This window comes from Erythranthe guttata, chromosome 10, assembly GCF_056151865.1.
Source record: "Erythranthe guttata isolate IM_541 chromosome 10, IM_541, whole genome shotgun sequence".
Classification (NCBI taxonomy): Eukaryota; Viridiplantae; Streptophyta; class Magnoliopsida; order Lamiales; family Phrymaceae; genus Erythranthe; species Erythranthe guttata.
Window position 1 is genome coordinate 19,424,403 of NC_142542.1, and position 27,406 is coordinate 19,451,808.

The window sequence follows — 27,406 nt, forward strand, 5'->3', positions numbered from 1 at the left end:
TAAAAGTTAAATGTAACAATTGGCAAAAATATAATCACACATATAAAAAGTCAATTTTCTTTCTAAGTAGGGGTGCAAATAAGCCGAGCTCGTCAGATTTTTCGAGTTCGAGCTCGAACTCGAGTCAAATTTTATGAGCTCGAGCTAGATCATGGAGCTAATTTCAATTGATAAGCTCGAGCTCAAGTCGAGCCGAACCTGTCGAGCTCAGCTCATTTTATATATCTTTATGTATTTGTTTTCTTCTAATTTTTACATAAACACACTTCAACTGCGTGAGAATATACACCCCCGGAAAAGAAAAAGAAAAAAAAATTAAGAATTCGTTGCGAAATGGTTGAATATAGTTTCGAGTGTCGATTGGCTGATGCTATACTCTGATATTCCAAGTTCATTTCTGCACCAAGATTGTTATATTTCTTAGAATATTCCGAGAAAATAATAAAATATATATATATAAAAAAAAAAAAAAAAAAAAAAAAAAAAAAAAAAAGAAAACCGTTTTACCTGTTCCTCTCCATGTGTCCGAAAACATCAGCAAGAGAAAGGTCTTCATGGTACGGCAGCTGCCCTCGTAAATTAAATAATCAGTTTTCCCCAAACCGAAAAATCCCGATACATAACATAGTTGCATGAATATTAAAAAAAAAATATTTAATAAAAATATAATTACCTGGTATTTAACACTCAAGCCATCACAACTTTGATAAGTCGAACCGGGGAACGATGATTGAATGAACGAATCAATTACCGCAAACTTTTCTTTGGTTAGCCACCACTCCGAAAATACCGGCAATTGTATACCACCTAACAAAATAACAATTAAGGTATATTAAAAAACAAATAAATAAAATTATCAATTTTAACAAAATAAATAAGAAATTAATTGTTTGGTCTACTACAGTACGTACCGTCCCGAAGTAACAGCTCCGACAACTGTTCATCCAAAACCCCACAAGAATCACTATCGCCAGATACGAGAGCCTCCACTCTTTCTCCATTGCCGAGCCACCTTCCTATAGTTAAAACCATCTCGTTCGACAAGCTGATTTCTGCAGCTGTTTCGCCTAAATTACCTTCAATACCCCCGATGCAAATTTCGAGGTCGTTTAGTATACTTCGTGGATGACTAGGAATGTCGAAGAACTTTTCCTGAACTGTTTGGCACATTGCATCCAAATCCGAACGGCTTACTTCACTAGGTTTCACCTTTAGAAAAAGAATAAAATTTAAATTATAAACATGAAACATTTCAAAAAGAAAAAAAAAAAGGGCAAATTACGGCCACCCCCTGAGGTAATCCCAAATTACGAAAAAACCCCTGTCGTTTGGATAATTACAACCACCCCTCGACTATGTACTGTCTTACACGTCCACCCTTACGGTGTCAAAATTATCCAGGGGTTTTTTCTTAAGACAATACATAGTTGAGGGGTGGTTGTAATTATCCAAACGACAGGGGTTTTTTCGTAATTTGGGATTACCTCAGGGGGTGGCCGTAATTTGCCCTTTTTTTATTGAAATAAAAAGATAGGAAAATATTACCTCTAGCTCAAGATGATTGCCGAATCTATTTTTGAGATGCTGAGGGCTCCCAATGCATCTTAGCTTGCCACCAACCTAAAAGTAATCACGATTTACGAGAATAAAATTTATCGCTATTTTTTATAATTCAAAGAAAATCGGAAAATCTCGAGAACATTTACCATTATGCCAATCCTAGTGCAGAGGGCTTGAGCTTCATTCATGCTGTGGGTAGTTAGAATGACAGCTGTCTTCCCCCGTCGGGTCGATAAGCGTGATATAACTTCCCACATGAATCTTTTCGCGATAGGATCCATTCCTTACAAATTAAAGATAAAAATCATAATATAAATAAAATACACATAATTATAATGTAATTAATTAAACACTAATTCTTGGTTAAGCAACAATTTATTTATTTATTTATTTATTACCAGTAGAGGGCTCGTCAAGAATGACAAGTGGAGGATCGGCAATCATAGCAATTGCGACGGATAATTTACGTTTGTTTCCACCACTTAAAGCATACGCTGGCTTATCGGCATGTTTCAACAAGTTAAACTCCTCCAATTTTTCCATTACAACCTGCATCAATAATAATCATGTAATAAATTAATTTCGTGTTTTAAACTATGATATATATATAACGAGGAAAAGAAGTTAAAAGGGTTTCTTACACGTTCGAGGTCATACTCTTCGATCCCTTTTATTCTGGCATAGAGCTCAAGGTGCTCGCGAACAGTGACGAATTCAAGAAGAGCATCAAATTGAGGACAATATCCAATCTAATCGGCATAACATATATTAATAAAATAATCAGCCACATGTCATTCAGATAAGGGATGTGATAAATGTCGTTTCAATTTTACTAAATACTGTTATGACTTCGAACGAGATTTTAACCATTTTCGATTCTGATTTTGGCAAAATTCAAAACACGGAAATTGTAGTCCTTTAAGTTAGCTTTCTAATCCAACTTGAATCACCAAGATTGGATGTCGGCTGAGAAAGATATGCACAAATCAATGAACATTGCCCACAACTTTGATGTTTTGAGTTATCTAAAATTCAAAATGTAAATCATTCATGCATAACTTTGTCACCCGACATCCAATCTAGCTGATTCAAGTTGGATTAGAAAGCTAACTCAAAGGACTACAGTTTCCGTGTTTTGAATTTTGCCAAAATCAGACTACAAAAGGATCAAAATCTCGCTTGAAGTCAAAACGGTATTTAGTAAAATTGAAACGACATTTAACATTTCAATTTACATAAGTCCATACATGCTGATGGGCAGCCTTCGGGTTCGATCTTATATCTTTACCAAAAATATACGCAGTTCCATCGCTCGGCCGTTCTTCTCCTGTACTCAACAATTAGACAGAAAAATACATTTTTTTTAATTAACTTATATATATATATATATATATATATATATATATATATATATATATATATATATATATATATATATATATATATATATATATATATATATATATATATATATAATTGTTTTACCAGAGAGCATCGACAGAGTTGTTGTTTTTCCAGCACCGTTGGTTCCTAAAAAGCCAAAACACTCTCCCTCTTGAACCGAAAAAGTCAACGAATGAACAGCAACTTTTGGACTATGCTGCTTCCCTCCCGGAAATACCTGAAAAAACACGAAGTATTAAAAATGACTAAATTAGAATTCAACCATATAATATTGAATTAATTTTAATGTGCTCAATTACCTTTCGTAAATTACGCAGGTAGATAATTGCGCTACCAACTCCATCTGATAGTACTCGATTTCTTTCCGTTTTTACGTCAATGTCCTCCTCGAGATCAGAATTACCTTTGAGAAGCGGTTCTAAAGCACTACTCGAAGGTGAATAAAAATTTCTTTTAAAATTCGTCCATAAATTAGAAGCCGTAAAAAGGTTTTTGTGAGGCAGTAGAACTTCAAGACCAAGTGTCAAGGCGAAATAAACAACGCCCTACACAAAGTAAGAAAAAAAAAGTTACTGTGGATGTAATATCTGAAATTTATATTACAAGTTAAATAGTAAAACATGTAAGAAATTCTAATTTTTCTAATTTTGGAAAGGTCGGCCGTTTAGAAAAGTCGTGCAATTATCAGAATCTACGAAACAATTCATTTGATTATTAGAAGAAAAAAATGCTATTACCACTCCTCTTTGAAAGAAATTCTACGTAAAAATTAGAGGAGCACCTCAGCAGCCAAATAACATATAGAAGCACCAGTGACGTTCCAATCAAAAACACTATCTCCAGATCCCTTTTTCATCCCTTGTCTCAAAAGAGCTAATGAAGCTAAACCGTCGGCGAAGCAAAATCCAGGCGACAATCTGAAGAAATTCTGGAAAAAAAAATATTAAAGAAATAGTATCACTTATTCGATGAATGAATACAAGAATTGAACAATAAATTTGAAGTTTCAAACGAACAAAAAAATCGAACCTTGAGAAGAGAATTGGTATGTGCTGTTGACTGTATAAGCCCCATTACGAAAGATATAACCATAAGAACGAGCCCAGTGAAAAAATGGACCAAGAGGACAACATTCTGCATACATAGTACAAGCAATTTCAGCATTTCAGACAAGAAAAATCACGGAAATTCACACACAAAAAAAATCGGGATGAATACCTGTGCCATGCTATGATCGGAAAAGAAAAAAGTGAGGCAATAAGTAGATGACGCTATCGATAATCCATATCCGAGGAACATGAGCACAGTCGAGAGCAAAGAGTTTTTTCCAATGAATTGATCTAAGCCTGACAAAAATAAATGAATTTCAGAGTGTTAGTAGATAATTTAAGTTCAAATATATTTAAAGGGCAAATTACGGCCATCCCCCCGAGGTAAACCCAAATTACGAAAAAAACCCTCCTGTTTTTCTTACGAAAAAAACCCTTCAGTACGTAAATTTGACACCGTACGGGTGGACGTACAAGAAAATACATAGTTGAGGGGTGGTTGTAATTGCCCAAACATGAGGGTTTTTTTCGTAATTTGACCTCACCTCAGGGCGGTGGCCGTAATTTGCCCTTTATTTAAATTGTGAATATGACAACTAGGCACAAGGAAAACTTTTGTTATACTCGAAGAACATACCAAATACGAAGAAGAGAAACATTGCAAAAGATGAAGGTATTAAGAAACTGATGAAGTCCCAAAAATATGTCGAAGCCCAATACGACATTACGGACACCTACAAAAAGGGAATCAAATGGTGGAATAAAATACACAAATCAAGATGAGTGCAACGTCGGAAGAATCTTGAAAGAAGTAAAGAAGCTAAAAACTTTTACAAAAAAGAAGAAAAAAAAACATACCCCACTAATGAGTTGTTGATGTTTAGCTTTTACTTCACGCTCCTGTATCGAAAATTATATTACCAAGACGAACATATATGTATTACATGACATATATAGACTATAGTTACCAAAATTTGAAAACTTTACCTTCACAATTGCCACAGCAAATGAAGCAGGAATAAAAGAGAAGGCGATCGTAACAATAACAGCAACTTTAAACGCATCCAGATCCTACACGTCATACTCGAAAAAACGACGTTCATATTTTTGAAATTGAACTAATCGGTTAATACGTCGAAAACAGAATCATCAAATCACATCTGGTCACACTTAAAATAACTTTTAAACGTACATGACGTTGTTGGAGTTGACTTTTTGCCAGAGGCAAGGGGTGATTACGTGTTTGAATTGTCATATTGTCGTCGAGAGTAGCAAGCCTGAGTACAGCAGAGTTTATCAAGTTGATAAACGTCGGAGCGCCATGCTGGCAAGAGCCGTTGTGAAGAACAGTGTAACTTAGACTCCCATCCTCACTCTGTTCATCCATGACAACTGCTCCGTACCTTTACACAAACAAGTATAAGTTATTCAATATATATATATATATATATATATATATATATATATATATATATATATATATATATATATATATATTACAAGGTAAGAATATGAAGTAACAATAACATACCTCGACTGATAGGTTTCGTTATCACTGGACATGAGATATTCACTCATCGAAAGTAAAAGAGGGCCCAAAGTTTGCCCTGCAGCTTCAACAGCATCATCCATCGCCTTTCTCGAATCGGGAAACTCATACGCAGTTTGTCTAAATCTTTGAATCCATCCTCCATTCACATGCTCCGAAACCTATGAAACCCACACCATTTCATACCCCGAAAAATTTTTCTACACGTAAAAAAGAAAATACATAATCCAGAAATATTCTTACTTCTTGAGCAACGAGCAAGGAAAGATCGAAAGGAATCGGGCCGCCACCACCTCCACCAGTTAATAAAGGGTTGAAATGTGAGGTCGTAAAGGTTACCGATTGCTGGTCAGGGTGTGGCTTAATTTTGACCAAAAGAAGACCCAAAAGCAAGAAAATGGCGGGAATTAGTAACTGAAAAACAATAGTCTTTTGGTCACGCTTAGCTGAAACCGCCCTCTTTATCAGCAACGCTTTCGAGTGTTTCCAAAAAGTCGACCTCGAAAATATACAAGAGCAACAACACTGCATACTGATAAACTTTATGACATGTAGTGTAGCTGCCAAAAATAGACTACAAGCTTTCCCCATTGTCGAGAATATAAAGCCGATAACTTCACTGTAGTGTTTGCAAACTTTCGAGTAACAGATTCTATTTTGGCTAGGTTGGTCGACATCCGAATCGGGTGTAATTATTAGAGGGTTATTATCGTCAACGGGGCTCTCGATTTCGTCAAAATCACCACCGGCAACTCTCAGAAATACTTCCTCCAGGGTTGTGACAGATATGCCGTAGCTCTCGATGCCGGGAAAATTACTATCGCCGGAGCAGTCTGCAGTACCGAAGCTAGGATTCGATCTTTGCATACAACGCTCGATTTCTCGGAACATACTCTCGAAGGATGACGAGGATGCAAGAGGGAGCTTGAACGAAATTTCATTACCAACCTGTTTTTTTCACAAGAAGGTTAAGTAATAATAGGAATTTTCTAAAGATCGAAAACATACAATAAAAGCATATGAATTCAGAAGAATACTTCGCTCACGCATGTTGCTGATGGAATGTGACTGTACACAATATCGCCTGCTGCGGAGGCAGTCGGTGTTGTCTGAAATCAAAAAAAGAAAACTTATTACATCAAAAAGATCAATTCAGTTCTCTAACATCATAAGCTGAACGAGATGTACTCACCTTAACCAAGGTAAGAGTATACCCAACACCATACTGCTGCTTCAAGAAAAAGGAACTGTCGACAAAATCATAAATTATGCGACAGTATCGAAAAGTACGAAAAGTTAAATCTAGCTAGATGTATAAATTATTTATTTAATCCTCGACATAAAAATATGTTTAAATGTAAGAGGGAAGAAGAACCGAACCTTCCACAACATTTAAGAGAACCGTTGGCCATGATAGCTATCCGATCTCCTAATGCATCAGCTTCATCCATGGAGTGAGTAGTGAGCAGTATTATCCTTCCCTTTTTTATTCTTTTTATTAACTGCCATGTTAACCGCATCGAGTACGGATCCATTCCACTTGTCGGTTCATCGAGGATAATAACCTTGTATTATTATGTAAGAACCTTAGTTAGATCCATTGTCAGAATTAGAAGGTATACGAAATCTTGTACAAACCTTACTGTCTCCGATGAGTGCAATACCGAGGGATAACTTCCTACGCATACCCCCGGAAAGAGCTCGTACAAGAGTATTGAGTTTATCTGCCAAACCCACCTATTTTTACACGAGAAATTATCTCGAAATAATTCAAAAATTAAGACAGAAAACAAATGTAGCGAAAAAATTGAAAATTATCCCAATCAAGAATATCGACTTACTTCTTCGGCCATTTCAATTACAACATTCTCCAAGCAATCGTCTTTCACTCCCTTTATGTTGGCGAATATTTCTAAATGCTCCTTCACCTGATACAAGGAAGTAACATTAGTCAACACATGAATGGATAAAAAGAAGAAACGGGTATTAGTAATTCCACGAGATTGAAAAGGAAAAGTTCGGAAGTTTGGACGGAAAATTTTACAGTCAATTCTGGAAAAAGAATGTCGTATTGGGGACAGACACCGAGACTTTGCCGTATTTCATCCTGCAAAACCAACAAAGAGATGCAGCTTAAACATCCAAATTTTACATACAATGTAATATTTATTGCATATGTAAGCTACTGATACGTACTTACGTAAAACTAAAACAAAATTATTACCATGTCAGTTAAGATGTTCTTGCCAAAAACCAAGGCATCTCCAGAAGTCGGACGAATAAGGCCGACAAGCATGGATATAGTTGTGCTTTTACCAGCTCCATTATGTCCTGCACAGTGTAAAAACTAAGGTCAACCGTTACAGAACTGAAAGTTAACAGAAGGTAAAAATAATGTTGGCTACCTAAAAGAGCAAGAATTTGATTCTCGTACAGGGACAGCTGTAAGGAATTGACAGCACAGCAGTTTGCCTTCTTGGAAGTATAAACCTTGTGCAAATTTCTTATCTGAATACATCTGGAGATAAATTACAACAAAAGTTATATCTTTCACGTATGTTCATCTGCATGCAAACTTAGGCATTATTTTTTTTGATATATTTAATTACCGCCCATCGAGTTCTTGTTGCTTCATTTCGAAACTGATTGCTTCCAGCACTGGTTTATATGGATCTCTTTCAGATAGATTCGAATTTTCTTCGAAGTTGCTATCAATAAACTTAGCCTTTGAAGTTGAAGAAAACTGTTCACTTCGATTATTTTTCGTCCAAAAGTGATTAAAGAACATAGAACTCCAACTGTAGCGCACCCCGTTTTCCTTATGGAGGACCTGATCCTCATAGTACATAAATTTTAGTTTTTGGTAGGAAAAAAATAAACGAAAATCGAATTTTAGTATATAAGTAGAGAAGATAACCTTATCTAAATATAGACCAACAGCACCGTACAAGAAAGTGTCGAGCCACATCATCACAAGACATACCAGAAAGCAAACTCCAGAAGATTCCTGTAATAACATCGAATTTGAATCAAAATTGAAGATAAAGAAAGGAAGAACAAAATTTATAAAAAGCATACAATAATAAATTTAAAAAAAAAAAAAAAAAAAAAAAAGCAAAGCTACCCGCCAGATGTTGCTCCACCGAAGTCCAACATGAGCGCGTTCGTAATCAGCAAAGTTTATCGATCCCAAAGCAAATGCCGTGGGTGACATAAAAGATGCAATGACCTTAAATAGCCTACAATCATACAGTCAAAAAAAAAACAGTAAAAAAAAATAAAAAAATTATACGTTCATTTCTAGTTTTTACCATGGAATGAATACGTACATGGAGACAGTCTCATCGTCAACTGTATAATAAGGGAAGAAGGCTGCAAGAAAAGCAAGTGTCCCAACTGCAACTGCCGTTTTTGCGCGTGTGAAGAATGTGGAGATTAAAAAAGACAGCGTTATCGAGCTAAGTCCAAAACTGAAGAAGTAGACAAACACCAAAGACTTGTCGCTGTACTTAAAAAGTGATCCCATCGTGCAAAGAGTGATTATTCCCGAAGATATCGCAAACTGCAAAAGCAAAAAAGAAACGCATTGTCATTAGTAGTTATCAAAACTTACTTAACTACGATCGCAAAACACGAACCTGAAACGAATACGTAATAAACCATGAGAGATTGAACATGTTGTCTTTGAGACCCATCATGTAAAGACCTTCCTTGATCTTCTGCTCCTAATGTATCGATAACTAACGGTAGTTAGTATAAAGACGTGATTACGAAATATGTTATTTAATTCCGAACGTAAAAAGTTGACGCACTACCTTTTCGAAAACAGAGTAGCTAATTAATCGAGAGATTGGAAAGAGAAATCCCAGCAAGTACCTGTTAATATAAAAAACAGGACGACGATAAGAAAAAATAATAATTAAAAAAAAAACGTTTATATAGAAGTATACATACAGCACTCCCATGACTCTCTTGACAATGGATTGGAACTCGTCGTCTGTGTATTCACGAGTCGGAAACGGGGCAAGTCTTATGGTTGAAGGGCTAAATTTTTTCCACGGTATATCAAATTGTGTGTACGATGAAGTCGTGTCCAAATTGTCTGAGTTTGTCATATGTTGTTGTGCAGCAAATATAATGAATGAATCCATTACTTGTTGAAGCTGCAAAAGTAAAATTAAATAGATAACGAAAAAACATTTATGCGATTCTTAGGTCATAAAAATATAATTTAAATATAGTTTCTCGAAAGCTGCAGAAGGATAACGAGACCGTACAGTTAAGAATCCACTGAAGCTGTACTGCATTATCGGTATAACGTTGACACCTAATTCCAAGTCGTTGAGATAAGGACCATTTGTGTCCATAATGGATTTAACATTCGGAAATCCCGAAAACGCCCACGTGTGGTTCAAGCGTATGCTGTAGTCGAACAACTGAGGGCCTTGACTATGAAAAACAATAGCTCCTTTAATTTTCGGATTCGTGCTATTCCTACAAGCATCAAGCGAAAGAGAAAATTTGAATAAAGTGTAACAAAATCATGTTGTGAAAATATAGAAGCAAACGAAAGAAAACCACGACTTACTTCACTTTATCGTAAGCACCGTAAAGATCTGAGTGTATGTACGTCTCGAGCTCTTCCTCGTCTTTGTAAACTTTTGCTGCCAGCTGGAAAATACATTACAACAATACTCGTTACACTAAAGAAAGTATTACAAAAATAGTTATACTCGTTGATTCAACGCAAGTATTTGAGCGTACCTTCAGCAGAGGAAACTTTACAGAAAGTACATTTATCATCATCCTCATCTCGTTTGAATCTGGCGCAAATGCCAAATACTCGTCCTTTGAGTGTAACAATTCCAAAATTTCGTTGAAGGGCGGAGACTTTTCGCCTTTTCCCACATCCACAAGCATGTCCTTTCTAATATATCTGCACTGGCCTCGTTTTTGTGATGGTTCGACTTATTTAAGGATAAAAAAATAAAAGGCAAAATAACAATAGCAGCTTCGAGTAAGTTTTTTCGTATACGATAGGATCGAGAATAGAATACTTACGGCTGTGGAGGGTGTAGTTGTGTGTCGACTCTCGTTCTTACAGCTATAAGCAACAACATGACAACAGTTGGAAGCAAAATCTGCCCATCGAAAATGAAACTAAGTAAATAAACAACATGGCTAAATTTTAATTTTGATTTTAATTTTAATCAATCCAATCATCAAAGTAAGAACACGTGGGAAATGTAAAATTCCGACGCTATCGGAAACTAAACACGAAATTGATTCGTTTTAAGAACCCGAGACTCAAAAGAACTGTGAAGTAAAATTAAACAAGAGCTGGTGAATATACCTGCTGGCAGTTTTATCAGACATTAGATACAATATACATACATAACATGTACATCAATTTTGTGGGAAATTATTTGTGGGCACACAAGAAAATTAAACATTAATCAATGTTAATTAATTAATTAATTATCAAAAAAATTGACAAGAAACAGTAAGATCAAAATTGTTGATCCTGAAGTTCTTGCCCCAAATTGAGATACACAATCCTCAATATGTGTAAATACAAACACTGTACAATTGTGTGTGTGTCTGTGTGTCTGTGTGTGTGTGTGTGTGAGAGAGAGAGAGAGAGAGAGAGAGAGAGAGAGAGAGAGAGAGAGAGAGAGACCTCAGCACAGGTGATGAAAGGGTGGCGAATCTTGAGAAGCCAATTCTTGCGAAGCATGGCCTTCAATTGTCTTCTTGAAGACATCATCGTCTTCTCTTTCTTCTTCTCCATTCAATTTTGGGCACTCTCTCTCTCTCTCTCTCTCTCTCTCTCTCTCACACACACACAGACACACGCACTAGAAAGTAGAAACCTAAGACAGTGGTAGTAGTTCAAGAGGAAAAAGCAGACAAAAATATATGTACACTATGTAGAGATTATATAATCGATGTGTACATTCTAATGAGCATTCATTCTCTCTCTTACTGATTATATAATCGAGAAAATTTTTAGAGAGAGAGAGGAACGGTCGTAATGGAATAAAATAAGGGAAGAATAATCCCCAATTAAACTGGCTTTAGTATTTTATTTTCTTCATTTGTACATAGGGGTGCAAGTTGGAACGGAAATTCCAATTTCCGCCGGTTCCGATCCGAAAAGTTCCGATTTTGGAACAACTTATTTCATTCTGACTTCCGAAATTCCGATTTCCGAATTTTTCCGATTTTTTTGGATTGGAATTGGAATTATATAAAATAAATTTGGAATTTCCGATTTCCGATCCGATTTGATTTCCGAAATTAATTTCGAAAAATTCCGATTTTTTTCCGAAAAATTCACCTATAACACTTATTTTTTTTTTCAATACACCTATAAGTTTGGTTTTAGGATTTTGACTTAATGAATTGTTGTTAGAAGTTTTATTAGATATTATGTTGTGTTTATTTTTATTTATTTTTTGAACTGAAATTTAGTAGTTATTAATTTTATTTTTATTGACGTGGACGTTTCTTATTTTTGAAAAATTATGAACATTTTAGAAAATTTTCGCTAAGTTTTGAAAAATTTAAGCTTATGTGAATTCCGATTTTTTTCCGAAATTCCGAAATTTCCGGGTCTTTTGGAATTGGAATGAATTTTTAGATTCCGAAAATTTTGGAATTGGAATTGAAATTGATTTTGTACTTCCGAATTTTTTTGGAAATTTTCCGACAAGTCTAATTCCGATCCGATCCATCCGACTTGCACCCCTATTTGTACACATCAGTCAATTAATAATAATAATGGCTGAGATAATTAATATTTATTTAATTATCATTCTTGTTTAATTTTGTGCTAGTTAATTTATTGACTTATATTAATTAAATGTGGTGTTGTGAGTTATATAAATTTATTCTGGATATTATATTATTATATTTTTTTTTTTAAGGACATCAACTTGCATAAATAAAGAAATAAGAAAGCTAACCCGCAAGGGTGGCCTAGCGGTTGGAGCAAGGGAGCTTGGGTCAATTGACCCAAGCTCGAATCCCCTTGTCAACGGTCGCTAGGTCGAGCTTGTCACACATGGTTAGCCTAGTGTGGTTTACATCTCTCGTATGGTTTGCAAGCTATTATACGAGAGTGTAGGTTTACCCAGTGCACCTATATGGTTGGCTGCGGGTTCCTGCATTACCAAAAAAAAAAAAAAAAAAAAAAAATAAGAAAGCCAAACGGTCAAATGCATGCTTAGGCGGCTCGCCACGTCACAATCGGTTTTCTGTTGATATGCATCTTTACATTTGGAACATTTGTTTTTTTTTTTAAATATATATATATATATATATATAATAAATAAGGGGATTTGCTTTTTACCGTTTGAAAAAGGCTATTTACCGTTCAAAAAAACTCTCTCTCTCTCTCTCTAAAAAATATTGCTCTCAAGACGATTTCTTCACAAATCATTCTTATTGGTGTGATATACGAACATAAATGAGTTCATCGGATGAAGATCGAGATAGCGAACACAGCGAGGTAAAAATTCCGTGTTTTCGATCGAAAAAAATGGGCTAAACAATCGAAAGCCCAACATGGGCGCCCGACAGTGCAGTGCACGCCCATGTTGGGCGTGCAGTTGGCTGTTACACGCCCATTATGGGCGTTTGTAGGCCAACTGCACGCCCAACATGGGCGTGCACTGCACTGCCGGGCGCCCAACTTGGGCTTTTGAATTTTAAACCTTTTTTTTTTTTTTTTTTTTTAAATCAATTTTTTTACGTTTTTTTCAGGACGATACGACTACATTTGAAGTTGATCATACCGATTATTTTACCACTACTCAGTTGTTTGACTCGAAGGATGAGGTAGTGGTTTGGGTGAGGTTCGTTGCAAGAGGTCTTTTTGTGAAAATAGTAAAAAGCAGCAGTCCTAAAAAAAAGATTTTTTTGACTTGTGACCTATTCGGGGAAAAACGAGAATGTCCATCAACTAATCCAGACGCGCGTCCGAGAAGGACCGGTAGCAAAACAATAGGTTGTGGTTTTCATATTGTCGGAGAACTACGATGGGATGATAGATGGGGGGTCAGAGTAATATACGGGAAGCATAATCATGTTCCGATATACAAGTCCGGGCATGGGATGAGTGCATTGTCTCAGGAGGAGGCGAAGATCATTAGTGATCTGTCACAAAGTCATGTGCCGCCCAAGAAGATTTTGGCTAACTTGAGACAAAATGGTTTGGGTCTCGATGCTTATTCGAAACAAATATACAATGAGAAGGCGAAATTGAAAAGACTATCTAGGGGTGACCGTACAGTGATGCAACATTTGATTGGGTTGCTTGAGGAGCATAACTATTACAAGTGGTTCCGTACTGATGAAACAACACATGCAGTTACTGATTTGATGTGGGCTCACCCTCAATCTGTCGAATTGTTAAGTAAGTTTCCGTACGTATTACTACTTGACAGTACTTACAAAACCAATCAGTACAAATTGCCTTTGTTGGAGATTGTTGGTGTTACTCCTGTCGGGAAAATTTTTACTGTAGCAGTCGCATTTTTGCGCCATGAAAATGAAGACCATTACACATGGGTGTTGCAAAAGCTGAAGAGACTTTTCCCCCCTCAGACTCTACCTAGTGCCATTGTGACGGATCGAGAGTTAGGGCTCATAAAGGCGCTAGAGAATGTATTTCCGACCGTACCTCATCTCTTATGTCTTTGGCACATTAACATGAATGTGGGGCGTCGTGCTTCAAGATGTCTCGGCAATAGTAGGCGTCGCGGCACAGCTTTTGTAGTTGGTACGTGGCAAACCTTGGTAAAATCAGTGTCTGAAGAAGATTTCGCCATGAATTACACAGCTTTGTTGGACGAGTACGCGAATTATCCAGATTTGATTGAGTATCTCCAATACACTTGGCTCGTATACAAAGAGAAATTTGTAAAAGCATGGACGGATCTAATTTTCCATTTGGGTAATACATCGACAAGCAGGTATTTATTTATAAGTTGTTCAATATATATACTTAACTTACTGTCATGTAATTTATTGAAACATAGCATATTCTTAACATATTAGGGTGGAGAGCAACCATAGAGCATTGAAAAGATGGTTGGAATCGTCGACGGGTGGCTTCGACACATTTTGGGCACAGTATCACTCAATGATGAAAGATCAATTTAACGAGATACTAGCCGATTTTGCAAAATCAAAGAGGATTCGGGCCCATACGATCAACGTGCCCGTATTTAAAATATTGTCCAGTGGAATTGTAACACATAATGCTCTGCAGATGTTGGACGATGAGAAGGATGAAGACATAGACGGTTGCGTCTGTTATATGAGGAAATGTCTTTGACTCCCATGCAGACATGAAATTCGTGCAAAGATGAATGCACGACGTGGTGTGTTTTATGCAGAGGATGTCCACATTTTTTGGAGGACATTTATTTCGGGATTCGGGGATTCCCTAGATGAAAGTGTTGGTTCTGTTCCCGACCACAGGTCACAGGCTATTGGCAGGCTAGAAGGGTTAATGAATGATTTGCGTGAGCGGTCAGAAATTGAGATCACGGACGTGACAGATGTCATTTTCGAACGAATGCATCCCGGGGCTATGGAAATGAATGAGCCACCAGTACTAGCCTGCCCGAGAGGTAGACCGCGGACGAACTCTACACAGAGGGATTTGTCAGGGCATGAGTTTCCATTATTTCCGGGAGAAGGTGAAGAGTCTGGACGAGGACGAGGACGAGGACGAACACGAGGCAACAGAGGGCGTGGTTCATCTTCTGAGAGATCTAGCAGTGGTCGTGCTCGTTCATCGACCGTGAGTGGACCCGCAATAGGTCAAATTCCCCGACCCCCTTGGATGCGACACCTTCATTTCTGCCTTGTTCCGGAGGTTGTGACGTGGACGGACGTTCAAGGGGATGGTAATTGTGGTTATCGAAGCGTCGCGTGTGCAGTGAAGAACCACGAGGATGATTGGATGGATGTTAGAATGGATGTTTATAACTGTATTAAAACACACGAAGAGTTCTTCAAGGATTATTTCGGTGGTGGTAATTTAGTGTATCGGGTATTGGCGAGTGTCGCTTATTGGGACAACGCCCCAGCACCCTATGAGAAGTGGATGACTATCACGGACGTGGGCGTGGTTGTGGCAACATATTACAACGCGTTGGTCTTGTCGGCTAGCAGCTTGGGCAATCAGACTTATTTACCACTTTGGGCTCCCGAAGGTGTTTCACAGTTATCTTACGAGATGACTATACTATTTCTTGAATCAGGAAGCCACTTTGTGTATGTGAAGATGAATGACAATTTTCCGCTTCCTCCGTTTGATAGACAGTGGGCGAGGTATAGCAATAATAGTGTTGCATATCTACCAGAGGCGTTGCGGAGTCGACGTGAAATGTGGGATATTCTTAATAGTGTTTGATTTAGTTTTGTTTATTTTGTTGGAATGAATGTATTACTATTGACATTGTATGTTATTATTATTATTATGTTATGATGTTATAATAAATATTACTATGTTATAATAATAATAATAATAATAATAATAATAATAATAATAATAATAATAATAATAATAATAATAATAATAATAATAATAATAATAATAATAATAATAATAATAATATTAATAATAATAATAATAATAATAATAATAATAATAATAATAATAATAATAATAATAATAATAATAATAATAATAATAATAAACATAGATTTAGCTTAAAAAACGGAAATCAGGTTATGGTTACACATATTTTATTAAACATAGATTTAGCTTAAAAAACGGAAATCAGGTTATGGTTACACCATATTTTATTAAACATAGATTTAGCTTAAAAAACGGAAATCAGGTTATGGTTACACCATATTTTATTAAACATAAATTTAGCTTAAAAAACGGAAATCAGGTCCTGAACACCTAAGTATCCCTCGTCCTACGCCTGCGGTGAGAATGTCGCCCCTGAGAGGGTCCTGCATCCCGATCGTCAGCATCAGCACGGTCCAACTGTAGATACTCAGCGAATGGGGCGCACATGTCCTGGATCGTCCTGAAGAAGTCATCGGGCATATCCGATATCCTGGAATAGTAGACGGAGGCAAGTTATCGTAGAAGTACGGATGCAACACTCGGGTGAGATCATATATAGCCGGAACTGCAGATGGTTCCGCTCTTTCAACCGGCTCGGTACTAGGATGTACACGGACGTGGGTGTGGTCTAGAAACCACGACATATACTCCGGATCCGACTCCCAAGCTGGACGCGCCGGATGACCATAGTAAGCTCGACTAAGCATGTGTGTGTGGGGGATATCCCACATCTGATCGCCAGGCTCATAGTTAACCTTGTAAGATGCTATTTTTCTCTCCCTCTTAGACCCTTTTAGCGGACGAATTGGGTCCGCCGGTTTAATCTGCCGAAACCCGAACTGACGCAAAACTCTATCGGGCATATAAGGCTCGACCGTATCCATCCATCGAATAGTCCCGTGATGAACCGTCTTTGCAACTTCAGATGACACTTTCAATCCAAATGGCGTCCAATTCACCTATATTCATTTAATTATACACATATATTAATAAGCATAATTAATATAAAATGATACTTACACACATAGATACTTACATCTGACGGACGCATCGAATCGAGACGTCTACGATAATCTACTAGTATATCCTCGTCCTTAGGAATATGATGTATCACCTGCCACCGTTTACACCATGGCTCTCCCGTAACATGTGCGTTAACCATCGGAGGCCGGAAACACGGAAAATACTCATATATCCAACACTACAGTACGGGAAATAATAATACGTCATAATTAACAACAACAACAACAACAACAACAACAACAACAACAACAACAACAACAACAGCAACAACAACAACAACAACAACAACAACAACAACAACAACAACAACAACAACAACAACAACAAAAACAACACCAGCAACAACAACAACACCAACAGCAACAACAACAACACCAACAGCAACAACAACAACACCAACACCAGCAACAACAACAACACCAACAGCAACAACAACAACACCAACAGCAACAACAAAAACAACAACAACAACAACAACAACAACAACAACAACAACAACAACAACAACAACAACAACAACAACAACAACAACAACAACAACAATAATAATAATAATAGTAATAATAATAATAATACCTCTAATAGTGTCAGACATCCAGCAATCTGCGCCGCCTCAGCTCGCGTAGCCATGCCCAACTGTCGGTACAGATAGGCCAATGTAGCCGAACCCCAAGAATACTCGCAAATGAGATTGATTTCCTCTAACAGTGGGAAAAAATCTGCTCTAACCTTCGATCCACTCTTATCCACGAACAACAACTTTCCAAGCAAGTATGCAATATATGCTCGTACCCGATACGCGGAAGGAAATGTAGAATTGTCGCCATACTTCACCTCCAAATCATCTAACCGGGGTCCGCCACCATACCACCACTGCTCCATAAGTGCGGGTGCGACCCCGAAAGCTCTCGCACCAAGCTGGATCGCGTCGGCCTTATCCATCCAAACGTTAGGGCGAGTTCCACTAACTCGCAAACCCATGATGTAATGCACGTCGTGCAGGGTAATTGTCATCTCACCGAATGGCATGTGAAAACTGTTGGTGTCCGGCTGCCACCTCTCAATAAAAGCCTTTATGAGTGGGTTATTGTGCTGAGGCAGCGAACAATCACGCAAGTGATACAAGCCGGTATTCTCCAGTAGTGAGACACAATCATCGTCGTCGGGGCCCGGCCAAGTACACTTCGCGTGCGACCGTAATTTAACCATATGTCGACCCTGTTCAAGATATATTCATATATAAGTATACCACAAGCAAGTGTAAATATTATAAACAAAATTTATTAATATTAATAAGTATTACCTTTCCCTCCCAAATGTCGTAGGCAATGTGTGCTCCAAAACTTGGAATCAAGTGAGCGTATTTAGGTCCACCGGGTGTCTCACCGGTCAACATCCAAGGTCGAGAAGGAAGTTTTTTTCTCGGAGCGGTGCGGGACCTCGAGACAGGATTAGAACCATCGAAAGTACCACCCATCGGGACAGGAGGCGGAGTCGGAGTCCGAACATCCTCGTAATCGTCATCGGATGGAAAATCCGGCACCGGAAACTGATACTTCTGCTGAAAGCGTAGTTGTGGATCGTACTCGTACTCCTGCGGCTGCATATATGCATCCATGGGTGCATCCATCTCCTGCTCGGCCTCTGTCTCTGTCTCCTCCTGAATCATCGTACGTGGGGGTACAAAAGCACCAGTGCGTTCCCCACGACGTTTAGAACCGGTAACATTTCTATTATGTGTCCTTCCCTCCCGTTCCGCAGTATTCTCCTCCACCGGATCTGCAGGAGCACGAATCAGGAGTCCTTTCCCTTTTCCCAGTCCGAATTTTTTCGCCCAATTAGACATCCTGTAAACATAAAATTATTATAATTTTCTTTGAATTAACTAAATTATATTAAACTAACTTATTTTAATTCAGAAAAAAAAATATTTATTTTAAATCAGAAAAAAAAAAAAAAAAAAAAAAAAAAAAAAAAAAAAAAAATTTAAACCGAACGCCCGGTTTGGGCGTTTCCCGGCCGAACCGACGCCTGGACCGGGCGCCGGTTCGCCCGGGAAACGCCCAAACCGGGCGTTCAAACAACGATTCCACGCCCAAGTTGGGCGCCGACAGCATGAACAGACGCCCACTTCGGGCGTCCGTTCATGCAGCCGGCGCCCGACTTGGGCGTTTGGCTATAAGTTCCGAAAATTTCAAAAGCCCTACAAATCGATTTGTAGGGCTTTTAAACATGAAATTGGTTGCAAAATCGAGTTACCCATTGCATATAACACATGTAGGTGTTGAAATTACCTGAAAAAATCGAAGCCCAAGCTCGAAATTTGGTTGATTTCGAAATTTTTCGAAAAAAAAAAAATTTTCTGAATTTTTTGGAATGGGGGTAATTGGAGAGAATTTAGAATTTTAGGGGTTTTAGAGAGATAAACTGTTTTTTACTTTGAACGGTAAATAGCAGTTATTAACCCGTAAAGAGCATTTTCTTAAATAAGTGATTAAAAATTAAAATATGTATAACAAATAAGATTTTTTTAGTGGGCTGAGCAATAAATTATATTTCATGGGTCCAATAAGATAGCATGGCCCACAAAATATTTGGGCCTACCCGAATTCATTTTGTTTTGAGCTTTCATTTTCATTTTTCGATTTATTTATATTATATATATTATTTTTTGACAAGAATATTATATATAGTATTATTATGACCTTAAATGAAGTTCAGAAGTCAACATCATTTTTCCACAAAGTAGAATAGGGGTGTGCGCGGGTCATAAACCCGCGGGTTCTATCAAAACCCGCCCTCGTCCCGTCAAACAACGGTTCTTGATTTTGAAGAACCAAACTTGTGGGTTTTTAACGAGTTTATGATAGGCGGGTCCATGGCGGGTTTGTAGTAGGACCCAACCTTTACGGGTCGAAACCCGTTATCGTCTAAACTATTTTTTTTATATATATAATTTATAAATTTTACGGGAGAATAATTAGAAACTAAAATGAATAACCTAAAATTTTAAATTGAAACCAAACATAAATAATGTAAATGTCAAGAGTAAATAAAAAAATATAAAACCAAAAGTAACTAATCCATAACTTAAAAAAAAAAATTAAATAAAATAAATATAGTTTTTTCAAGCATAACCAACGCTATTCAACTCCATTCAACACCATTTTCTTCCCCTTTTTTTTTTTTCTGCCGTGTGTTGACCGTTGTATATATATGCTTTTTTTTTCCTACATTTTCTTAGAGATTTTCATAATCTTTATAGCTATTGCTTCCACAATTATAGTTTAGTTGATTTATGTATTTGATACACTAGAGATACTTTATTTATTCATTAATATTATTAATTTATTATACTATATAATGTAAACAAAACGACGTCGTTTTGTATGGCGGGGCGGGACGGGTTTCACGGGTATTAAAAAAAATTGAACCCGTCTAAGACCCAAACCCACGGTTCTTCACCATTTTAGTACCCAATCCTATGGATGGATCTATCCGTCCGGTCCCAACGGGGCGGTTTTTCACGGGTTTGACGGGTGTAGCGGGTTGGTGGGTCCGACTTGCTCACCCCTATTAAGTCACGTGCCTTTTACGCAACGTTAATATTATTATTAAGTGATAGATATTTATTTAAAATGTAAAAAACATATAAAGTTAACTAAGAGGGTGTTTGACTAACCTTATAAGATGTTAAAAGGAGATTATAAGATGTTTTAGAGCTTATAAAGTCTTCCAAAGTGTTTGGTAATTTTTTCAAAAAAAATCTTAATTTTTTTTTAAAATAAACTGTTGGAGAGCAAATAAGATCTTTTTAAAAAAAATACATATACCCCACCTTTTTATTTAAGATCTTATTATGAGTAAAAATAGAAAATAAGCTAATTATCCAAATATTCTAAAAATTAATCCTAAAAATAAGACGTAACAGCTTATTAGCTCTTAAAACATCTTATTAGACGTAGGAGCTTATCAGCTTTTTAAAATAAGTTTAGCCAATCACCCTCTAAATATTTGAAAATTGGTATCTCGTATATATTCCAATTTCGACAAAATAAAAATCAAGTAATATCGATAGGAAGGAATTCAATTTAATTTTTTTTTTTCAAAATTGAAAATATTTTCAAAAGATACAATTGTGTAATTTTCGGTAATAAAAAAATAGTAAATAATTAAAAGGCCTGCATGGGTGTAGCTCAACTGGTTCCGGAGGTGGTAAGTCGGTGCAAGGTCCTAGGATCGAATCCTGGTAGTCAGAATTTCAACTCCAATGAGTTGGTTCCTTGTGGGCACCAGGTCCGGGTCCGCTACCTTAACGGGCCGTTGAGTTACCATGATTTACATTCCTTCATCAATCCTTGTCGGGCCAAGGGATGGGGGCGAGGGATTTCGCCTTTTGGTGCAAGTAAATAAATAAAAGCCCATAAAATAATAGTTCCAGGCCCAATTATCAGCGGCCCAACAAACACGCACATCGTCTCTCTGGAAATCACACATAAAACAAATGCAAAAACAATGTCAGAAAAGAGGAAGGAAAAATAGCAGAATTGCTCCTTTCAGCGTTTTTAGGTAATCTTTCTATTTCATGTTCGTATGCGTGTAATCATATGCAAACGCGATAGGGAATTTTCTTTTCTTCAATACGAGAAGAAATGATCTCGATTGAGTAAATGACAACTGTCTGTAATTTCTTTTGTCCACAACGTGTTTGATGAAATGCTTACATGGTTGTTTCTGCATCATTTTGCTCTCCAGGTGGTGAATTTTGTCAAGTGAACCATAATATACTACTCCTCCATCATGATTTTGAGGATTCGCCGCCGCAGTAGTTTTTTCTTCAGATTTTTTGTGGCTAGTAGATTGTATAGTTCAGGAGAATTAGTGCAAGACTCAACAGAAATAGCCAAAAGGGTCTGCAAGATTATGACGTCATGCCCCAAACTAGGCCTCGATACGGCCCTTGACCAGAGTGGCATTCGGGTTTCCGAAGAAGTAGTCGAGAAGGTTCTCGAAAAGTTTGAAAATGCTGGAATGCTGGCCCACCGGTTCTTCGAGTGGGCCCACAAACAACGGAGATACTCGCACAGTGTTCGAGCCTACCACATTATGATCGAGTCTTTGGCGAAGATACGGCAGTACGATATAATGTGGGATCTTGTTAACAGCATGAGAAGCAAAGGAATGCTGAATATCGAAACCTTTTGTGTTATTATGAGAAAGTACGCAAGGGCTCAGAAGGTGGACGAGGCTGTGTATACATTTAACGTAATGAATAAATACGACGTGCAGCCGAATCTCGCTGCGTTCAACGGGTTGTTGAGTGCTTTATCCAAGTCGAAGAATATTAGAAAAGCTCAGGAGATATTCGATGCAATGAAAAATCAATTTTCCCCCGATTCGAAAACTTATAGCATCTTGCTTGAAGGGTGGGGAAGGGCTCCGAATTTGCCGAAAGCTAGGGAAATATTTACGGATATGGTTGACTCGGGTTGCAATCCCGATATTGTGACATATGGAATCATGGTCGACATTCTTTGCAAAGCTGGAAGAACAGACGAAGCAGTTGAAGTTATTAAGGAAATGGAGTTCAGTGGCTGTCAGCCGACATCTTTTATTTACAGTGTCCTTATACATACATACGGTATCGAAAATAGAATCGAGGATGCAATAGACACGTTCCTTCAGATGGAGAGAAACGGAGTAATTGCTGACGTGGCGGTATACAACGCCTTGATTAGTGCTTTCTGCAAAGTAAATAAATTCAAGAACGCGTACAAGGTTGTGGACGAGATGGAGAAGAAAGGGGTGAGTCCGAATTCGAGGACTTGTAATATTCTTATAAATGGACTGATAGGCCGTGAAGAAACTGACGAGGCTTTTAAGGTTTTTCGAAGGCTGTCCAAAATCTGCGAGCCCGACGCAGACACGTATACGATGATGATTAAGATGTTTTGCGAGAGAGATGAAATGGAGACAGCTTTAAAGGTGTGGAAGTACATGGAAAGGAAGCAGTTTGCGCCGAGCATGCACACGTTTTCGGCACTCATTAACGGATTATGTGGTAAGGGTGACGCTTCGAAAGCTTGTGTTTTAATGGAAGAGATGATGGAAAGAGGGATTCGACCAGGTAGGCATACGTTTGGGAAGCTGCGGCAATTGCTTTTGAAGGAAGGGAGAGAAGATGTACTTGGTTTTTTGCAGGAAAAAATGAATCTTTTGGTTAAAGAGCCTCTTTGTGATTGAGTTATTGTTTGTGGATTGTAAGTTAAAATCGATTGTTACAATCGTAAATCGACATTTGATCTTTGACCATTTTGCTGCACAATCCGACGAGTTACATGCACATACGAACCTGCTCCCGGTTTTGGTGAAGAAACAGCCGCTAGAAAAATCGGATTTGAGAGCACGAGACGGATCCAAATCTCGGGGTGCGGTGAACTCGAGCGCGGTGGCTAAGGAAAACTGGGGACATCGACCTTATTGTTTATTTTTGTAGAATCTATGATACTCATGTTTACAATATGCAAATCAATAAGCAACTATTGGATCTAATGAGATATGAAAAAAATGGGTTTTTCGATTTTTAATCTTCTAGATTATTGAAATATTCGCCAGTTTGTAACCCACGTAATTTAGAGAATTCCATTAAATTTGACACAACAAGGGTATATATGTAAGAAGATTCATAGTTGAGGGGTGGCTGTAATTACCCAAACGTAAATGAGTATTTTTTCGTAATTTGACCTTATCTGAGGGGTTGACTGTAATTTGTAATTTAGCCTATGATTAAATTATCAATTATTATATTTAAAAAAATGGTAAATTACAACCACCTCATCAACTATAAATCTTTTTACACGTTCACTCTTGCGGTTTCAAAATTAGTGGAATCTTCTAGATTATATGGAATATTCTCAAATTTGTACCCGTTTTATCCCATGAGCTCTAAATTTTGAAGCAAGATGATCATAAGATGTGTTTTTTTGGCTTGTATATATGATATTGTGGTGCATCAGAAACTGTATTTTTGCACAAAACGAGTACAAACTAGAGAGCATTCCACGAAATCTAGATAATTATGTTGAATTTGACACCATAAGGGTAGAGGTGTGAGAAAATTCATAGTTGAGGGAGGTAGATATAATTATTCAAACATGAGGGTTTTATTTGTAAAAAAAACATTTTCAAGGACCAATGGGCTGGGCTGGACAAGCTGTCTAGAGCCCGTATTATCAAACGGGCTTTCGGGCCCATTAAAATTAGAAGGTCCCATCGTTTTTAGTCAATCTCTGTGCACTCTCCGCCGCCGCCGCCGGAAGAAGTATCTTCCGATTAGTAAAACCCCCGCAGCACAAAGACTTTCCAAATGTGGTAAAACGAAGATGAGTTTTCCATTTCGCCGGACACCACTATGCAGAAACTCCTCCATTCCCCAATCTTCCGTTCCGTGAGAAACCATTTCTTCACTCCATCCTCCACCTTCACTTCTTTTCCCGATAATGCCCTCGAGAATTCCAATATTGCCACCGAAGTCCTCGCCGTTATCAACTCCGTGAACCCCATCCAGCCGGCCCTCGCCGAATTAGCTCCCTTTTTAAATCGCGAAGTTGTGATTTCAGTGCTTCGGTCCCAGTCTCAATTGAAGAAAGACCCGCGGATTTGCTTCCGATTCTACATCTGGGCTGCCGAGAGAGCGCACCTCAGAAGTGGGGTTTCGCACAATTTGATCGTTGACATGCTTTTGAGCGGCGGCGGCGGTGGCGGTGGGGATTCGTTTGATCTGTATTGGGGCGTTCTCGATGAATTGAGGGATGGGAGGCTGCGCGTTGATGCGCATTCGTTCGCGGTGTTGATTTCGGGTTACTGGAAGCTGAGGAAGGCTGAAATGGCGGTGGCGGCGTTCGGTCGGATGAAGGATTACGAATGCAAGCCGAATAGAGCTGTTTACAATTTGATACTGAATGTTTTGGTCAAGAGTGATACGATTTTACTGGCGTTGGCGGTTTACAACATGATCCTGAAGTCGAATTGTGGAATGGGTGCCGACACTTTCAACGTTTTGATCGATGGGCTGTTCAAGAGCGAGATGATTGAAGACGCACTCAATCTGTACGACGAAATGACTCAGAGAAGGATACTTCCCACTAAGATTACGTACACCGTGGTCATATCGGGTATGTGCAGGGCGAAGAGGACGCACGATGCACATAGGATGTTTGAGTTGATGAAGACGAGGGGGTGTCAGCCTGATTCCGCTACGTACAATGCGTTGCTTGATGGGTTCTGTAAGTGTGGCCAGATAGACGAGGCCTTCAAGCTCTTCAAGTCATTTAGAGACGACGGGTATAATGTTGGGATAAGGGGATTCGGTTGCCTGATTGATGGTTTGATAAAAGCCAAGAGGATTAGTGGGGCGGAGAAATTGTTTCAGCAGGTATTGGATGCGGGATTAGTGCCCGATATTATCTTGTATACAATTATGATGCGTGGGTTAACCGAACTCGGAAGAATGGAAGATGCAACTAATATGTTGAGGGATATGATTGGAAAAGGTGTTATGCCCGACACTCGATGTTACAACGTTTTGATCAAAGGGTTTTGTGATTTAGGGCTGCTGGACGAAGCTCGATCTCTTGAGCTCGAGATTTCCCAGCACAACCAGTTCCCTAATTCTTGCACTTACACGATTCTCATTTGCGGGTTGTGCAGAAACGGTCTGTTAGGAGAGGCTCAGGAGATTTTCAACGGCATGGAGAAACTCAATTGCTCTCCTTCTGTTGTGACTTTCAATGCCCTAATTGATGGTCTATGCAAGGCTGCTAAGGTCGACGAAGCTCGCCTTATGCTCCACAAAATGGAGATTGGGAGAAACCCATCGTTGTTTCTTCGCCTTTCTCAAGGCACTGACCGCGTTCTTGATAGTGCGAGCCTTCACAAAAAGGTGGAGACTTTAGTAGAATCGGGTTTAATTCACAAAGCCTACAAGCTTCTAATACAGCTTGCCGATAGTGGGGTTGTTCCGAATATCAAAACGTACAACACTCTGATCAACGGTATGTGCAAAGATGGGCAGGTTGATAGAGCTCTTAAGGTGTTCGAGGAGCTCAAACACAAAGGGCATTTCCCGGATTCCGTAACGTACGCAACACTCATAGAGGGGCTCCAAAGGGTAGATAGAGAAGGCGATGCTTATAAGCTCTTCAAACACATGAACGAAAACGGATGCAAACCAAGCGCGTCTGTGTATAAAACGCTCATGACTTGGTCTTGTAGGAGGAGAAAGACTTCTGTTGCTTTCGGCCTTTGGTTGGAGTACTTGAGGAGCCTAGCTGGCAGAGAAGGCGAAGCGTTGAAATCGACCGAAAAATATTTCGAAAAAGGCGATTTCGAAATGGCTGTGAGGAGCTTACTCGAGATGGATATGAAGTTGGTGGATTTCGATTCGGGCCCGTATAATATTTGGCTCGTTGGATTGTGTCAGTCAAACAGAGTTGACGTGGCGATTAGGACATTTTCGGTTCTTGAGGAGTTTAATGTTGTTGTGTCTGCACCGGGATGTGTGAAATTGATTGAGGCTCTGTGCTCCGAAGGAAATCTCGGTAAAGCGGTTGATGTATTTCTCTACACGATCGAGAGAGGTTATAAATTGATGCCTAGAGTGTGTAACGGTTTACTGCAAAGACTTTTGGGTTCGAAAGAGAGAGCGGTGGTTGCTTTTGAGCTTCTCGATAAAATGAAATCTGTGGGGTATGACTTAAATTCTTGTGTTCATCACAATACGAGATTTCTTATACGGCATCGGTATAATGAGAGGAAATCCGAGAATGTGTTGTCAGCAGCCAGATAAGTTATGTTCTCGATTTTATTATACAATTTTTTTTTTTTTTTTTTAAATCTGGAAAATTGTTGTACTACTTGAGCTCATTAGATTTGCTGCTGACATTTTCTTTTTATCCTTTTAATTTGCATTAATGGAGGAGTGAGTGAGAACTGAAAAAAATCAACCATCCTCAGTTTTGTAGCTTTGTACCTAACCTTCTTGTGGCTTGTAAAGAATGAATAAGAGTATAAATCTTGTTTCCATATTTCAATACTTGTGGCAATATGTTCATGATTTAGCAGTTAGCCTCGTATTTATCGACTCGAATTATGAGCCAAACGTCGATGTTAACATTGTCTTGAAGTCGTATAACGAAACTAATTTACGGCGAAAGGTACGATTTT

The 27,406-nt window shown here is 38.2% G+C and overlaps 4 protein-coding genes across 5 annotated transcripts; 3 read left to right on the forward strand and 1 right to left on the reverse strand.

Annotated features, from left to right (window-relative positions):
• Positions 1 to 167: 167 nt before the first annotated feature.
• On the reverse strand, positions 168 to 11,628 carry ABCA1 (ATP-binding cassette A1). 2 transcript variants are annotated; one of them, XM_012972631.2, is made up of 40 exons: positions 11,243 to 11,628; positions 10,624 to 10,703; positions 10,327 to 10,498; positions 10,151 to 10,233; positions 9,840 to 10,056; positions 9,517 to 9,725; positions 9,378 to 9,438; positions 9,201 to 9,287; positions 8,892 to 9,124; positions 8,687 to 8,801; positions 8,480 to 8,569; positions 8,172 to 8,392; positions 7,968 to 8,080; positions 7,787 to 7,893; positions 7,607 to 7,669; positions 7,404 to 7,490; positions 7,201 to 7,299; positions 6,943 to 7,127; positions 6,755 to 6,809; positions 6,600 to 6,671; positions 5,806 to 6,510; positions 5,545 to 5,723; positions 5,206 to 5,416; positions 5,001 to 5,084; positions 4,872 to 4,913; positions 4,651 to 4,747; positions 4,183 to 4,310; positions 3,994 to 4,098; positions 3,746 to 3,892; positions 3,264 to 3,509; positions 3,046 to 3,181; positions 2,808 to 2,887; positions 2,202 to 2,309; positions 1,959 to 2,109; positions 1,707 to 1,843; positions 1,546 to 1,620; positions 912 to 1,209; positions 674 to 807; positions 508 to 566; positions 168 to 397 (listed from the first exon to the last, which is right to left on the reverse strand). In XM_012972631.2, exons 1-40 carry the CDS (start codon positions 11,351 to 11,353, stop codon positions 316 to 318), a joined length of 5,664 nt encoding a protein of 1,887 aa, XP_012828085.2. In that variant the 5' UTR covers positions 11,354 to 11,628; the 3' UTR covers positions 168 to 315. The 2 variants fall into 2 exon arrangements, with proteins under 2 accessions (XP_012828085.2, XP_088680560.1); XM_088824434.1 differs by having other exon boundaries at positions 10,327 to 10,503; positions 11,243 to 11,473.
• A 1,405-nt stretch (positions 11,629 to 13,033) lies between these two features.
• LOC105966298 (protein FAR-RED ELONGATED HYPOCOTYL 3-like) lies at positions 13,034 to 14,905 on the forward strand. The gene is made up of 4 exons (XM_088824785.1): positions 13,034 to 13,075; positions 13,330 to 13,421; positions 13,617 to 14,540; positions 14,626 to 14,905. Exons 1-4 carry the CDS (start codon positions 13,034 to 13,036, stop codon positions 14,903 to 14,905), a joined length of 1,338 nt encoding a protein of 445 aa, XP_088680911.1.
• Positions 14,906 to 21,631: 6,726 nt separating this feature from the next.
• On the forward strand, positions 21,632 to 23,769 carry APPR6 (Tetratricopeptide repeat (TPR)-like superfamily protein). The gene is made up of 2 exons (XM_012972764.2): positions 21,632 to 21,751; positions 21,938 to 23,769. The coding sequence occupies exon 2, from the start codon at positions 21,983 to 21,985 to the stop codon at positions 23,423 to 23,425; it is 1,443 nt and encodes a 480-aa protein (XP_012828218.2). The 5' UTR covers positions 21,632 to 21,751; positions 21,938 to 21,982; the 3' UTR covers positions 23,426 to 23,769.
• A 638-nt stretch (positions 23,770 to 24,407) lies between these two features.
• Positions 24,408 to 27,273, forward strand: LOC105949348 (pentatricopeptide repeat-containing protein At1g79540). Its single transcript, XM_012972645.2, has one exon. The coding sequence runs from the start codon at positions 24,594 to 24,596 to the stop codon at positions 27,027 to 27,029; it is 2,436 nt and encodes an 811-aa protein (XP_012828099.1). The 5' UTR covers positions 24,408 to 24,593; the 3' UTR covers positions 27,030 to 27,273.
• The last annotated feature ends 133 nt before the right edge of the window (positions 27,274 to 27,406 follow it).